The sequence below is a fragment of the Eumetopias jubatus genome, unplaced genomic scaffold (assembly GCF_037043125.1).
Source record: "Eumetopias jubatus isolate StellerSeaLion01/CBP00866 unplaced genomic scaffold, mEumJub1_p1.0 scaffold_6, whole genome shotgun sequence".
In the NCBI taxonomy this organism is placed as follows: domain Eukaryota; kingdom Metazoa; phylum Chordata; class Mammalia; order Carnivora; family Otariidae; genus Eumetopias; species Eumetopias jubatus.
The window spans coordinates 16,939,321-16,956,170 of NW_028274812.1; the positions used below are offsets into that span (position 1 = coordinate 16,939,321).

General features: G+C 36.2%; 1 protein-coding gene across 3 annotated transcripts in view; it reads right to left on the minus strand.

Moving 5' to 3' along the window:
* Positions 1-227: 227 nt before the first annotated feature.
* The window catches only part of PCMT1 (protein-L-isoaspartate (D-aspartate) O-methyltransferase), a 43,490-nt gene continuing 26,867 nt past the window's right edge, over positions 228-16,850 (minus strand). The window contains exons 5-9 of one of the 3 annotated variants that reach the window (XM_088023841.1): positions 15,826-15,946; positions 13,133-13,218; positions 8,185-8,354; positions 2,541-2,684; positions 228-1,025 (exon numbers count right to left, since the gene is read on the minus strand). In XM_088023841.1, the coding sequence (XP_087879967.1) occupies positions 1,013-1,025; positions 2,541-2,684; positions 8,185-8,354; positions 13,133-13,218; positions 15,826-15,946 (534 nt within the window). In that variant the 3' untranslated portion in view covers positions 228-1,012. Of the gene's footprint in view, positions 1,026-2,540; positions 2,685-8,137; positions 8,355-13,132; positions 13,219-15,825; positions 15,947-16,850 lie in introns of all 3 variants that reach the window. The other 2 variants (XM_028103369.2, XM_028103370.2) reach the window with 2 other exon arrangements.

Below are 16,850 nucleotides of genomic sequence, written 5' to 3' on the forward strand. Positions count from 1 at the left end.
TAGCCCTTGCGTAGTCATATTCTACAAATGTAGTGTAGTCCCCGTGGGCCGGAAACGTCGTCATATTCTCCAAATGCACGGCTGGATTAATGCTATCCATCTATGCTACTCAGATTTCATAAAACAGAGCATCAGAGACACAATTCTACCTCTGTGATCTCAGTCAGCATTCCCTATCTGGTGGACATGTGGTTCTTTCTTTTGTATTCAAACACCACCAATGCCTCTTTTACTTTTAACTTTATTTGGCAAAGCAGCACTGCATAAACTGTTCAGTGACTAGGACCCAGCTTACACAGCACGGTAAATTCATATACATTATCAGCAGCAAATTAGAAACAGAAAAAACAATACTGAGCTACAAGTCTCCTATAATTTTAAAGAGGGAAAGGAAGAACTATATCAGTTATGTCCAATCTGAACAGCTAAGTGTTGTGAAGGACATCACCTGCCATCTTCTTAAGTTTTAATATTTACAAATGCTTAGTTTTAAGGTAACAAAGCAGCTGATTGTACCTACAACATGCTACTCTAGGACACCACATCAAAAGCTTTAAAAAGGAAGCTCATCTCTATTTTCTTAGTGGCATCTAACAGACATCCAAAAACCAAGAATCTTAACTTGTGAATGGCGTTATCTGATGCACAAGAGCAATCTGATAAATTAATATTGAAACAGAATTAAGTGTCTAGGAAAAACCACTCCTCGAAATCAATTCACAAACTAAGTCTTCCATTTTGTGGAACCCCGTCTTTTAATATTTTAAAGTAAAATGTGGGCGTGTTAAAGGAATAATACACAAATTTATACTTTGCATCGTTCTTTCACCAATTCAGCTTCTGTGCCTCTTTGAAGAACTAGAAACCCTACAAAACCACACATTTTCATGCTGAAAATAATAGTGTAACAAAGTCCAAAACAAGCTGTGATGCTGTTGGTTTTCAAAAAGCTTTGAGGACTGAGATGAGCAATCCACTGTAATATTATATACGGGTCAAGCTGATGGTGCTTTTACAGTTCATCCCTGGGGGTAAAAAAGAGAAATACGTAAGTAGGCGTTACATACTACAAAACTTGGCTAATAATTTAGATACAATTAGTAAATAAGTAAAAATACACCCATCCCCAAGCAATAAAAAGGAAAAAGAAAAAAAAAAGCAAACAGCCCCAAGTCAAAGCAAAAATGGAAGTCAGCCATCCAAACATCACTCGTGCTACTGCAGAATGAAATATGAGACCTGAAGGCCCTGGATTCCTTATTTTTCATTCTAAAAGTGCCTTTCTTCCTTCCAGACCAAAAATTCAGAGAAATTTTAACTTTTAGATCTAGGATCTTGCTAACACTATCATAAAATGGCGATGGGTATTTCAAGTTGGAATAATTTTTTACAGTTACATTGACAAAACTAGACAAAAATGTGGCCTTTTGCTTAGACTATCTGCTAGCAAATGCTGAGTGGGTCAGTCTCGACCCAAACTCTGGGAGAAAAAGCATCCTGTGTAGGTGTATCTGTCAGCTGATTTCAGAAGGCAGCTTCGGCAGCTTCTCAGCTCCAAAGGACACTCGCTCAGCCGGGTGCAGCATTGTACCAGCCTCTGCCAGCAGGGAAGGAAGGAAGGAAGGAAGGAAGGAAGGAAGAAGAATGCAGCCTAAAGCAAACTGTGTGGCGTATAAATTATACCTCAAGAAAGCTGTTAAAAGTGAAAAAATAAAGCTACCCAAAAACCTTCATATTTGAGGATAATCTGAGTGATAAAAACATTGTTCAACACTCAAGAATTTTAGGGGTGAAGAAGTATGGTGTTTGCAACTAAATCTCAAATGATTTCAAGAAAAAATATGACCTGTGTATATATAGAGAGAGAAAGAGGGAGCGAGAAAGCGGATGTGGAAAAATGTTAACAATTGGTAACGCTGGATGAAGAGATTCAGGAAGTCTTCATACTATTCTTACAATGTGTAATAAAAGTTAAAAAGTTTTTTAAAAGTTAAAATAAATTTGGAGGGCAAGTAAATAAAGAGCTGAAGTTTCCCAGGTATGTGGTGAATTAAGGGACTATCAGATAATATGCTTCTTTTTAAAACTGAATTTTGTAAATCGTGTGAGAAATTATTTTAAAGATTACTTCTCCCATAAGCTGCCATTGTCATAGAGTACTGGATTATCTGTTAAATGACAAATTATCAGTTCTGGTTCCTCTTAATATATTCTTCTAAATAATTTAAGCACTATAATTCTCATAGAATAGATTTCACTTAAATTCATGTAAGCATTAAAATATTTAATTTACAAAGAGTTCACTTGCAAAGCGCTCTATTCATAAATTCACTTGTGCTTTTTAAAATGTGAATTGAAGATACTGTTTTTGTAAAATAATTTACCATATTTGACTTGCCTGTTGCAAAGCATTAAGGATATTATAAATATCCTTATTGCCCAACAACACAGTACAAACATTTCCAAATATCCTCTTCAATTAAAAAAATTTTTTTAAAAGGATAAAAACTCTCAATAAACTGGGTATAGAGGAAACGTACCTCAACATAATAAAGGCCATATATGACAAGCCCACAGCTAACATCATACTCAGTGGTGAAAAGCTGAAAGCTTTTCCTCTAAGATCAGGAACAAGACAAGGATGCCCACTCTCGCCACTTTTATTCAACATAGCACTGGAAATCCTAGCCAGAGCAATTAGGCAAGAAAAAGAAATAAAAGGCATCAAAATCGGAAAGAAAGAAGTAAAACTGTCTCTTTTTGCAGACAACATATCATATTTAGAAAACCCTAAAAACCACCAAAAAAATGTCAAAACTAATAAACTAATTCAATAAAGTTGCAGGAAACAAAATCAGTATACAGAAATCAGTTGTGTTTCTATACACCAATAATGAACTATCAGAGAAATTAAGAAAACAATCCCATTTATAATTGCATCAAAAAAGAATACAATACCTAAAACAAATTTAAACAAGGTGAAAGATCTGTACACTGAAAAGTATAAGACATTAATGAAAGACATTGAAGAAGACACAATGCTCATGGATTGGAAGAATGAATACTGTTAAAATATCCATACTACCCAAAGCAATCTACTGATTCAATGTAATCCATATCAAAATCCCAACAGCATTTTTCACAGAAACAGAACAACCCTTAAATTTGTATAGAACCATAAAAGGACCCAAATATCCAAAGCAATCTTTAGAAAGAACAAAGCTGGAGGTATCACACTTCCTGATTTCAAACTATATTACAAAGCTATAATAATCAAAATAGTATGGTAGTACCATAAAAAGAGACACATGGGTCAATGACACAGAATAGAGCGCCCAGAAATAAACCCACACATATATGGTCATTTAATTAAGGAGCCAAGAACATACAGTGGGGAAAAGGTAATGTCTTTAGTAAATGGTGCTGGGAAAACTAGACAGCCACATGGAAAAGAATGAAACTGGACCACCATCTTATACCACACACAAATAATCTACTCAAAATGGATTAAAGACTTGAATGTAAGACCTCAAACCATAAAATGAAATTTAATGTGGTAATCATCTTGTTGTATATACATGTATCAGATCACTATGCTGTACACATAAAAGTAATATAATGCTATGTCAATTATATCTCACTAAAACGGGGGGAAAATCGTGTTTTTAAAAAGCTAACAATGTGGGACAATGTTGATGACATTATTAAATGGAAAAAGGAAATTACAAGATAATGCTACTATATGATCTCAGGATTACAAAAAGATGTATACAGAACTATGGATAAGAGTTAAAAAAAAAAAAAATCTACCAAAATGTTAATAGTGGTTATCTCTAGGTTCTGGGACTGTGGATGATTTTTATTTCATCCTTTGTACTTCTAAAAATTTTTACATTACATATGTATTATTTTGGTAGTCAGAAATAGTATTATTAAAAACAAAAGGAAATGTATAGCACTAAAAAAAAGGAAAAGAAATTAAGTCTCTAGATCTGAATTTTAACATTGAGGATGCCAAAGAAAACCAAAAGTTTGCTGTCAGAGCATGTATAAATGTCACATCCTAATACACCAAAATCAATGTAACTTTCAAGTTATTTTTCCACTTAATGTTCCAAATTCTACATAACTATCTTTATCTGACTTACATGTGTAGAAAACATATTCATTATGTTAATAACTATATATATATGTTATTTCATTATATAATGTATAATTACGTATAACTTATTAGGTTAATAACTCTAACCTACTAACATTAGTATTATATATTTTTTATCAAGAACAAATGAAAAGATGTATTACCAAGAAACAACAATCAAAATCCACGAATGGTTTCTACTTAATGGGTTTTCTGAGATAATAAATTATACAAAGCAATATGAGAGACATGAAAATAATTCCAAAAACAACAAAATATATCCCTGCCTTTAAGAATGCAAAAGATGTCATAATGCTGTGATGTATGTAAAGAAATTAAAAAGGGACAATATAGAACCATATGAACACAGGATAACTGGATACCCTAGGACCTATACTATCAATCTTAGGAATGCCCAAGCAATTCATAACATGTTTTTCATGTGTGCATGGCACTTTGAGGTGACATTGGTGAGCAAAGCGCTTACAGAATGAGAATCCTGAAACATTCTTCAGTTTCACAAACCAGAGATGGGCTTATTCCATTGACTCTTGTGATCATTAAAAACAAAAATAAAACTTACCAGATGATTAACAAAATATTGATTTCTACATGTAATACGTCAAATAAAATACAAATTTAAAAAGTATAGAGTTTATGAAGCAACTAACACAACTACTACACATTCACAGTCATGAACATAATACCCCAGGTTCTAGGTCTATGGCTCATACGTCTGGCATTGTCTCCCCTTTTATTACTTCACCAAAATTAGAAGTGGTATTTTTCCAAGTATAAAGGAAACGTAAGTCTACATCCAGGCTCTGGGCTTTATCTGGCATGAGAATTCAGCATGCACACGAGGGCTCTTTCTTCCCATATAGTTTCTACCACACCTCCTCAGCAAAGATTGGATCTCACCCTCACGGAGCACTGCAACTAGCTCTGGACTCCTCAGGAAGAAAAGGATGGAAGGCTGGTGAGAAGCTAGAGAACATCCAGAAGAAAGCATGGAGAGGAGCTGTTAAATTAATCCTGAAGGACATCTGAAAGAACAAAGATCACCTAACCTGGCAACAGAACTGACTAGGAGCTTCTGAGATGATAAATCCCAAATGTGGGCTGGGCACTCAGAAAATGGTAAATGACTCTTTTCAACCACATTCTATCAACTGCCTTAACTCAGGCCACCACCATTTCACCCCTAACTTGCTACAACCACATTCTGTTTCTGTCATTCTGTCCCTTTCCAATCTACTCTCTACACCACAGCCAGAGTCATCTTTCTGAAATGTAATTCTGATTACTTCACTGTCTGGCTTCAACACAACTGCTCCCTACTAAACACACTATACTCTAATTGCCTGTTTGTCTTCTTCAGATTTTTTTGGATCTCCCATGTGACTGTAAGTTCCATGAGAATGGTCAGTTTCAAATTCTCAGCTATGTTTCCATGGCCCTAGTACAGTCCCTGCTCTCAGTGGGTTCCAGTAAAACTGTTTCCTCCCCTTATGGCCTATCATGGTAGGACACTGGTACCTGGGTATGTCAACGTCTTTTCCGGATTTCCATAACCATTCCCATATTTCTTTGAAGAGCCCTTTCACTAAAATCCCTTTAAAATCCTAGCTGAGCATACTTTCTCTTCTGGACCCTGACTGAGAGTTTAAGAATACAAATAGAAATAGCAGATTTAATGGTCTCTTTAGATTTTTAAGTTAACTGTTGTTTTCAAACATCCTATTTTCTAGTAATTTCTTTCAGTACAAAAACAATTTAATATGGCAGTTGTTTTTTCCAATTTTGTTTTCAGATTTTGTTTCACCTTTACATTCTTTAAACCTATATTCTTTAAACTTAAAGATTTACATCTGAGTAACTATCTCTGGGGGCACCTGGCTGGCTCAGCTGGTAGAGCATGCAACTCTTGATCTCAGGGTCATGAGTCCAAGCCCCACACTGGGCATAGAGCTTACTTAAAATAAAACAAAACAAAACAAAAAAGACCCACTACATCTTTGGATGTAGGAAAATGTGTTTGAACAAACAGAAAATTGACAACAGGAAGAATTAGGAAGTCCTCCTGGTACAACTAGAGAAAAGTTTCCAGTGATACGCATGTGTAAAATTGTAAAAAGTTGAAAACCAAAAAGAAAAACAAGTATATATATTTAAATATTTGGTAAATGACTAAATATATTTGGTAAATGACTTGTCCATAAATTTAAAAAGTATTCTAAATTTAATACAAATAATTTTGTTTTACAAGGGGTGAATATAGGTGTTGTGGAAACATAGAGCTTGTATGACCTGGTAAGCGGGGAGAACCTCTTCATGAAGGGAAAAAAAAGAGGACTGAAAACAAGACTGCATATAATATTAGGTGTAAGGCCAGGAAGGCCCCCAAACATGTGAAGGCCGTGAGGCTTAGGTTTCGTTTGCTTCATGCTAAATCCACCTCTGGTTATAAAAACAAAATACCTTTTTGTAATTCCTTCATCATCAAACTACAGTGGAATGTTCAATACTAATATTTATTGTATATAAAAAGAAAAGTTTTAAACTTACTAATGAAAATCTGAACTCTTACTTGATACCAAATTTCGGTAAGTTCAGTGTATGTTTGCCCCTTTTATACAACAGCAACTATACAATTACATAACAACAGAACCATACTAGAAGCAAAGTCAAGGAAGATTGTAATTAGTTGTTAATAACTATATGATTTTAACTGACAGGACTCATAGCTTTTTAATTTTTTTTTTAAGTGGCTGTGCTCCAGGTTAGAATTCAAAGAAAATAGCTATGTCCACATTAAGTGAAGAATAAAGCAATTCCTAATAACATATCTCAGAAATGGACAATCAGAATAAAAAGAAAAACTGAGATTCATTACCATTTTTGCAATTAAACATTCATTCAAATGGTATCTTTCCTCCTTCCAAAAAAACAAAATTAAGGGGTCTATTAAACTTATAATCACCACTTTACTTATTAAAAAAATAATCATCTTAAAATAAGTACCTCTGTCAAATAAAAAAAGATTCTAAAACAAGGAAACTTGTATAGTCTTTCTTATTTTGACATTTAATTTTAAGTCATCTTAGCTAGTGTCATTCTTACTTCTTGATCTCACTCCTTCCCACTGAAGGACATGGGGAGGGAAAGGGAGAAGGAGAGAGGAAGAAGAGAAACCTTGGCTTCAGACAAAATACTCGGATTATGCTGAGACATAAAACACAAGTAGGCATTATAATGAGCCATGCTGTACTGAGGATTATGCTGCATGCTGTTGGCCCTTTGGGCGGGTTTGTGAGACCTGGGCACTGCATTCACTTTGAGCTCACAGAATCCACTCCCCTCCCCAGGAACTTAGGGTGGCTTCAACATGGGCTGGCCAGTTCTACAGACTGGTGAGAAGTTTATTTCTTATAGTGGTTCTGAAACAGTAGCTGAATATAAGTAAAACAGGCCCAGGTTGTTAGAATGTCAGTGAACCTGACTGAAAGACAGAAAGCAAGCTGAGAGGAAAAATGTCCTCTCTGGGATTCTGACACCTTTGAAAACTGGGGCAAGAGTAACTTTTCCCTTCTTTCTCTTTGTAACAATGGTACACACAGGGTGTGAACGGGGCAAAGGATGGCCCCTTCTCTTTGGACCAAAGTCTTTCTTTCCATGACCATAAAGCAGCTACAAAAATGATTTGTGAATACAGAAACAGAATGGCTGATAATAAGTATCCTTAGAAAGTTCTGAACTGTGGCTAAAAGCCTCTTTTAAAAAAAAGGAAGAAAAAACAAAACCACCTTTGTGCCAACCAAGTCTCACCCCCCTTTCCCAAAGATATGAGTTAAACCAAAAGAAGGGCAGACTCATGCAAAATTTTTCTAGATTTTTAATGTAGTGAATTTCTGATGTTAAAATGGAGTAGCATAAAGGTGACAACCAAAAAAAGCAGCTCTTGTGGTCTAATGTCTTAGAATCCACACCCTTCACCTTGCATGTGTGGAAGAAGAAAGAGCAGAAGATAAAATCACTTCCACCTGGACCACTGCTTCTCTTTATCTGTTAAAGGCACGTATATCACTCCCATCAGGGGTTTCATCTTGACACTGCCATCCTGTAGCTTGTCATACTGCTCCAACATCTGGTTTCCACCTGCGGGACCAACTGGCAATATCAATCTCCCACCAGGCTTTAACTGGTCTATCAGCTAAAAAGAAAAAGAAAAAGACATACACACCAAGTTACAGATTTTATATTAAGAGTCATTTTACATCACCACAACTTGCAGTGTCCATGGGCAGAAAGCAGAAATGCACTTTATTTAGTATATACATACTTTGATTGTTAAACTTATTACTCAATCACCACTTAACCATTTACCGATCGACCTCCTCTACTAAACTACAAGTTCTTTGATGAGAGGGACTGTGATCTTATTCATCTTTGTGCGCTGGGCACCTAACATAGTACCCATATGGTACAACTGCAGGGCTCAAAATGAACTGAACCACATAATGTAGAGCTATCCTCTTGGGAAGACCAAAGGCAAAGCAGAACATTTCAATGCCTGTATACTGTTCTAAATCTGTGTGGTTTGGAGCAGAGAAGGGAGCAGGGGAGTGCAGAAAATCAGTAAGGAGTCCCTACCCTGTCACTGTAGAATTTAGGGCATCACTGAGCCAAAAAAATAAGGGAACCTCAGTTTTATGACTGAATTTAGGATTGCTCGCACCATGACAAAGGAAGGTAGGGCTGGAGTCCTGCAGCATTAGAATGTAAGACACCCTTATCAATGAAAAACCAAGACTACTCAGTGAAAGCCCTTCCAGTCAGAAAACTTTTAAGTCACATGTTACCATTTGAATGTGGCCTTACAAATGACTACTAATCAAAAACTGTAAGGGAGAAACTTTACTTTGGATAGATTATCCCAGAAAAGTGGGTCCTCAAAATTGCAGTTGTCAGCAAGCCTATCTTATTTTTCCCACTTTAATCTTTATTCAAGTAATTCTTGCAAGTATTCTTTGAGTTGTTTCTCTAAATGTTAAGGTTTATGATAAAATGAAGCAGACTTGCCCCTACTCCAATCTTGCTCCCTAAATCCAGTCATTTTAAGTATTTTAAGTGCTCTTAGCTGTGTTGTCTAGTATTTACTTTTTTGGTAGTGATTATTTCTAAAGCATGTCTTTTATGCTTTTCGTTAAAATGTAATTGACATATAACATTATATTAGTTTTAGGTGTACAACATAGTAGTTTGATAATATGTATATACTGCAAAACGATTACCACAAGTTTAATTAACTTCCATCACCACACAGTTACAATTTTTTCTTTGTGATGAAGAGCACTTTTAAGACCTACTCACTCAGCAACTGTCAAATATACAATACAGTGTCGTTAACTACAGTGACTATGCTGTAGCGTCTTTACGGTTCTTATTTCAAATTATATGCTAGATGGGGCCTGATCTCTTATTCTCCTCCTTTCCCCTCTTCTTCAATCCAACCAATATAATTTTTTAAAACCATTTTCAGTTATGACTGTAAACATAATTTGCAGCTGAGCCAAGAGGTAGCCAATGCTTGTTTCCTTTCTTATACAACAGTTGTTTATCCTGCACTTAGAAACTGAAGCTCTTTCAGGGCACCTGGCTGGCTCAGTTAGAAGAGCACGACTCTTGATCTTGGAGCTGTGAGTTCGAGCCCCATATTGCATGTAGAGATTCTTAATTAAAAAAAAAATAAATAAAAAATAAAAAAAAAAAGAACCTTAAGCTTTCTTTCTTCATTCACTTAATTTTCTTTGCAACTGTTTTCTAAATATTCGTACCCTCCAACAACCTCTCAATAAGATCTTCAGTCAAACCTATCTAATTAGTGTTCTGTTTTTGTTTGGTAGCCTCCCTTTGAGTGCCTTCCTCCTCCTGCCCCAAATCTGGACTGCTTAATCCCCAGGCCGGCTGCACAGCTCTCGTCAGGGGAGTTCCCTGGGAATATTGGGGACTCTCATCATCTCTCTCCTGAACCAGCTGTTCTACCTGCCTAGATCTCAGGGCTTCCTCTTTCTGGTTCTTCCTACCATCTATCTCCTCCCTCATTTTTTGACATTAAAGCAATTCCTCTAGAAGTATTCTGTGAAACAGTGCATGGAGTATTTTAAAAGAGAGAGACTAAAATTTGCAAGTCTAAAACTATTTTACATACTTGACAATATGTGTGGGTACAGAATTCAAGGTTGGAAATCATTTTCAGTTCAGAACTGTGAGGGTTTGTTACTCTGACTTGTTGATTCTAATGCTGCTATTCTGCAGTCTGATGCCTTTCTGATTACCAATCCTTAACAGATTATGATTTGTTGTTCTGGAAGCTTCTAGAATCTTCTCTTTATCCCTAATATTCTACAATTTTATGGTGATATTATGTTTCCTTTTTTTTTTCCTCTCTTTTTAGAAAAAATTCATCATACTGGGCACTCAATAGATCTTTTCAAACTATAGAATCATGTCCTTTGGTTCTTGGAAATTTTCTTGCCTAAGGCTTAGCACTAATTGTTCCTCATACAGAATTTCAAGCATCAGCCCCTCTTGTCAGACCTATGCTTCATCTCTGACTTCCAAGATCCTCATGCCTCCGATTTCTAAGCCCTTTCCAAGTTGTGCCAAGCAAACTGCTTCTGCAATGATCCCCTCTGCAATGAATGTTCACATATAGACACATGGTTCAACTCTTTGGTTCAACTTCCTACGCCGTCTGAAGTCAGTTATTATTCCATCCACTTTCCATCTGCATATACCACAGGGTTCAGGAGCGCTGGTATAATCTCCAAGATAAAGAAATATGGAGTCTGTGTTTCTGTTTCCTGCTTTTCTAGCTGTTTGGGGGTGATATACAAAAGGAGGCATAAACATCTTTTCTGTTATCTTAAAACTGGAAGGCCCCTCCCTTCAGCATGTCTCTCTTCAATCACATGTAAATTCCTACTGAGCTAGGGATGCCTGGGTAGCCCAGTCAGTTAGGCATCTGACTCTTGATTTCAGCTCAGGTTGTGATCTCAGGGTCGTGAGCTTGAGCCCTGTGTTGGGCTCCATGCTCAGCAGGTCAGTGGGGTCAGTGGGGAGTTTGCTTCTCTCCCTCTGCCCCACCCCCTGTGTGCATGCTCTTTCTCTAAAATAAATAATTTTTAAATTCATACTGAGCTAAAGCCAGAAATTCCCTTCAAGATCATCTCAGAGACTTAGTGGGGGAAGATAAGCCCTGCACCCCAGACCCTTCATTTAAACACAGTTCTATTTCACATTTTAATTGTTCCTACTAGGCTGCATTAAAAAAAAAAAAAAAAGTTAAAAACCTATGGATCATGTGTCTATATGTGAACATTCATTGAGCTATTCATTTATGACTTGTACATCTTTCTACAGCATATGTTTTTAGTTTTTATTTTTTTAAAGATTTTATTTATTTATTTGACAGAGAGACGGCGAGAGAGGGAACACAAGCAGGGGAAGTGGGAGAGGGAGAAGCAGGCTTCCTGCTGAGCAGGAGCCGGATGCGGGGCTTGATCCCAGGACCCCAGGATCATGACCCGAGCCGAAGGCAGACGCTTAATGACTGAGCCACCCAGGTGCCCGCATATATGTTTTTAATTTGAAGTAAACTCTACTCCACACATGGGGTTCAAACTCATGACCCCAAGATCAAGATTTGCATGCTTTACTGAGCCAGTTAGGCATCCCCTCTACAGCATATCAACGCTTCAATTAAAATGTGTTAAAGCCACTGGTTTAGTTTAAAAAAACAAACAACAACAACAAAAACAGGTAACAGCACCAGAGAAAATAAGTAATTTTCTCAAAGTCATTCAGTCAATAAACAGGAAGTCAATGACCAGAACAAGTTCCCTAACTTTCAGCCTCTCATTAACTGATCTAAACATACAAAACAGAACCCTTCCAGACTGGGGAGTGGCTGAGACTGGGCAGAAGTGTCACTCTCAGCCCCTAGTCATCTAGTCCAGACTGTGGAAAACTCAGACACCATAGAAACCTAACATCTCAGTGAACTTAACCGAGGATTATTAAGGGCTGACAGAAGCTCATCAGTCTTACTGAAATAGAAAACCAATATTGGGGGTACCTGGGTGACTTAGTTAAGCATTCGACTCTTGACTTTGGCTCAGGTCATGATCTCAGGATCTTGGGATCAAGCCCAAGTCGGGCTCTGCACTCAGCTCAGAGTCGGCTTGAGTTTCTCCCTCTGCCCCTCCCCCTACTTGTAGCGCTCTCTCTCTAAAATAAAAAAAATTTTTTTTAAAAACAAAAAACCAATTTTGTACTTAAGTATTTCCTTGATTATGTACTATACAATACTGGAATATCCTTCCATCTCGCTATAACTATGCAAACCCTACTGTTGTTTCAGATTCAGTTCCAATTCCATTCCTGTATGTAGTCTCCTTAACTGTTCCACATAAAGTTCTCTCCCTCCCTTGAACTCTTACAGTAGTACATGTTTTCTTTTTCCTTCAATATATATTATATGCTAATGATATGCTATCATAGCATTAATTTCCCTGTTATATGTAGGACACATTTCTTCCAGAATATAAGCTTTGTGAGGGTAAAATGTATGACAAATACCTCCTTGGTCTCACCCATGCACTTAGCAATCTTGCACATTCTGGTATTTAGTAAAACACCAAGTGATTATCAGCTCATGAACTCCAGACAGATTTTCCTAATTCTACTGGCATACTCGTTCTTAGATGGATCAAATGCAGTTTCAAATAAGACAGCCACGAACTATTAGTAATTTTCCAAGTCATTTATATAACTCATTTATATGAAAAAAATGCCTACTAAGTGTAATTAAAATGCATGACACAAAAGTCTAATTATGTTTTGATGATCCAGAAGTCATTTCTCTATAAATCTTTTACAGCTTTAGTTGACTAAAGCACAAAAACACAGGAAAAAAACCCAACTCACTGCCTGGGGCACAACTGGGGCTGCAGCTCCTACGTGAATAGCATCATAAGGGGCTTCTTCGGCATATCCCATTCTTCCATCCCCCACTGAAAGAAAAAAAAATTATGCCTTAAAAATCTGCTCAGATAGAATTACCGAGTGTAAAGAATTATAGGAGGTTTAAAACAAAGCAAAGAGAGACTTTTAATAAATGATGCTGGGACAACTGGATATTCATATGGAAAAAATATACACTTGAATCTATCTCTTACACACACAAGAATCAATGTCAGATCAAAGATCTAAGTGAAAAGCTAAAATAATGCTTCTGAGAAATAACACAGGGATATATCTTCATGATTTTAGAGTAGTCTTTTTTTTTTTTTTAAGATTTTTATTCATTTTTTTGTCAGAAAGAGAGAGAGCACATAAGCAGGGGTAGCGGCAGGCAGGGGGAGAAGCAGGTTTCCTGCTGAGCAGGGAGCCCGATGAGGAACTCAATCCCAGGACCTGGAGATCGTGACCTGAGCCGAAGGCAGACACTTAACCCACTGAGCCACCCAGGCATCCCAATTTTAAAGTAGTCTTAAAGAAGATACAGAAGAAGGGGAGCCTGGGTGGCATAGTCAGTTGAGCATCCGACTCGGTTTCGGGTCAGGTCGTGATCTTAGGGTTGTGATCTTGGGGTCATGAGGTGGGGCCCTGCATTGGGCTCTGCACTCAACAGGAGTCTGCTTCAGATTCTGTTTCCCTCTCCTTCCGCCCCTCCCACTCGTGCTCACTCTCTCTCTAGGAGAAATAAATTAAAAAAAAAAAAAAAGACACAGAAAACACTGGAAAAAGCTACTAAGTCTGACACATTAAAATTAAATATTTCTGGGGCACCTGGGTGGCTCAGTTGGTTAAGTGACTGCCTTCGACTCTGGTCATGATCCCAGAGTCCTGGGATCAAGCCCCGTATCAGGCTCCTTCCTCAGTGGGAGCCTGCTTCTCCCTTTCCCTCTGCCTGCTATTTCCCCTGCTTGTACTCTCTCTCTCTCTATCAAATAAATAAATAAAATCTTTTAAAATAAATAAATAGATAAATAAAATTAAGTATTTCTATTGGGGTGCCTAGGTGGCTCAGCCAATTAAGCATCTGCCTTCAGCTCAAGTCATGATTCCAGAGTCCTGGGATGGAGCCCCACATCGGGCTCCCTGCTCATTGGCGAGTCTGCTTCTCCCTCTGTCCCTCCCCCTGCTCGCGCTCTCTCTCTCATGTAAAAAAATAAATAAAATCTTAAAAAAAATAAAATTAAGTATTTCTATTAATCAAGAAAGCACCAATATGAGTGAAAAAGCATGCCAAAGAGCAGGAGAAAAGATTTCTAATATGTATAAATAGACAGGCTAATCTATAGAGGTCCTACGTATCAAAGAAAAATATAAACAACTACTATCTTAACAAGACATTTCACAAAGGAAGACATCCAAATGGTCAAACATATGAAACAGTGTTCGACCTCATCGGTTAGGAGGAAAATACAAAATTAAAATTACAAAGACTTACTGCTATACACTAAGTGGGTAAAAAGAAAAATCTAACAATACCAAGTGTTGATAAGACATAGAGCACTAAGAACACTGATACATTGCTGATGGGAATGTAAACTGGTTCAATCACTTTTAAAAAGTTTTGGATATCTATGATTACCCTATGAACCTGTAATAATACTCTACATAAATGAATGCTTGTATGATGAGTGTATATATGCATTTGGACCTTTGTACACATATGTTCACGGCAGCATTGTGAACATCCCCAAATTAGAAACAACCCAAAATATCCACCTACAGTAGAATAAACAAATTTTGGCAATGTCCTTACAGTACAATGTTATACAGCAAGCAATAAAAGTTATATATAAAAGATGGGTGACTCTTACAAACATAATATTGAATGAAAGAAATAAATCATCACAGAATATATACTGTATGATTCTGTTTATCTAAAGTTCAAAATTAAATTGAGCATCGTTTATGGAAGTGCAGCTAAGTAGTAAATGCATAAAAGTAATGATGTTGGTCAGGACTAAGGAGAAGGGAAAGAGTTCTGAGGAGGGAAAAGCAAGCAGAAGACATCCAAGCTACCAATGTTGTTCCCTTTCTAGATCAGTGTGATGATGAAGCAGGTTATTTTTGCTAATCCCAGTTATGCTTTATGCATGTTTTAATGTTTGTTACTTCTCATAATAGTACAGTGTGCTCACAAAGAAATATGTTCACTATATACTGCTGAAAAAAGCAAACTAAATGACAGAATATATGAGTCAATTAAAAAAATGTGTGTATATGTATATTTATTCATATATATAAATTTATATGTCTAGAAAACTTAAGACAGAAAAGGAGGGGTTTCTTTTTTATCTTACACATTTCTGCACTTTAAATTTTTCATAATGGACACTTGCTACTTTGCTATTAGTAGTAAAAGTAATGAAGAAAGAATTTACAACATGAGCATTTTCTGAAATAGTTAACAGTCATGTATCACCACCATGGTCAAGGTAGAACCAGCATAACATTTTACAGTAACTGTTTTCCTTACCTAGTATTTAAAAGCGAATGTTTTTTAAAAAAGCAAAAATTAGCTTGAGTATTATTTAGCTTGCATGGGATCTTCTGAAAATAAAAATTCTCCAAAGAGGAAATTTTTAAAGTTTTCTGATACTCACCAACCAGTTGCACTCTTCCTGAAGACAAAAGCACTGGATCGTCCTTTTTGACATTATTTATTGAGTCATCTACTAGCTCTTTAATATGGTCAATTCCTATAACTTTTCCACTAGAGCCAACCTGGAAATAAGGGAATAATTCAATAGCTCACTGCCCTAAATTTGTCTTTCTGAAGTGTCATTAAAGTGTTTCCTCACCTAAAGTCATATATTTTGCAATGTGAAATGAAGACAAACAGCTCAAGCCTCCAATTTGATTGTTATTCAGTTTACTATAAAATATTTACCAAATACAACTTTTTCAGCTATAATCCTCAAAAGGATAATTACGTTTCAGGAATTAAGAAGCTAAAATTACAGAAACTTGCAATACTAAAAAAAAAATCCTTTTTCTTCAATTTCTAATTTTTAAACCCCAAACCCTGAAATAAGACTTAACTGCTTAACTAATATTAAATGCTTAATATTAATATTAAATACTTTATAATAAAAATGTTTAATAAATTAATATTAAATACTTAAACTGCACTTAATATTAAATGGTAGTTGGTGCAATCATTTTTAATTTAAATTCCACCAGAAGTGTGACTTTAAACATTAAAATGTTACATAAAAAATTCTATAGGGATTTCTACACCTGATTCTACTGCCACATGCGGAAAATATAAAATACATAAAAGTATAAAAAGGCCCCAAGTATAAATACTAATTGTAAAATAAATTTAGCAAAATAAAGACTGAAGTCAGACAACCTGGGTTCACATCTAGCCTTCATCACTTACTTACAACTGTACAACCCTGGCAAGTTATTCTATGAATTAGGTTCAACTGTAAAATGATGAGGAAAAGGGTACGTACCTCATAAATGATGTGAGAATTAAATAAAAGAACACACGAAAAGCACTTAGAACACTAACTAGCACATGGTAAATATGTGAAAGACATTAAATTAACACTACTTTTAAAAAGATAATTCAGAAATCTAATAATTTTTTAAAAAATGTATTTTTCTCTAAAACCATAAA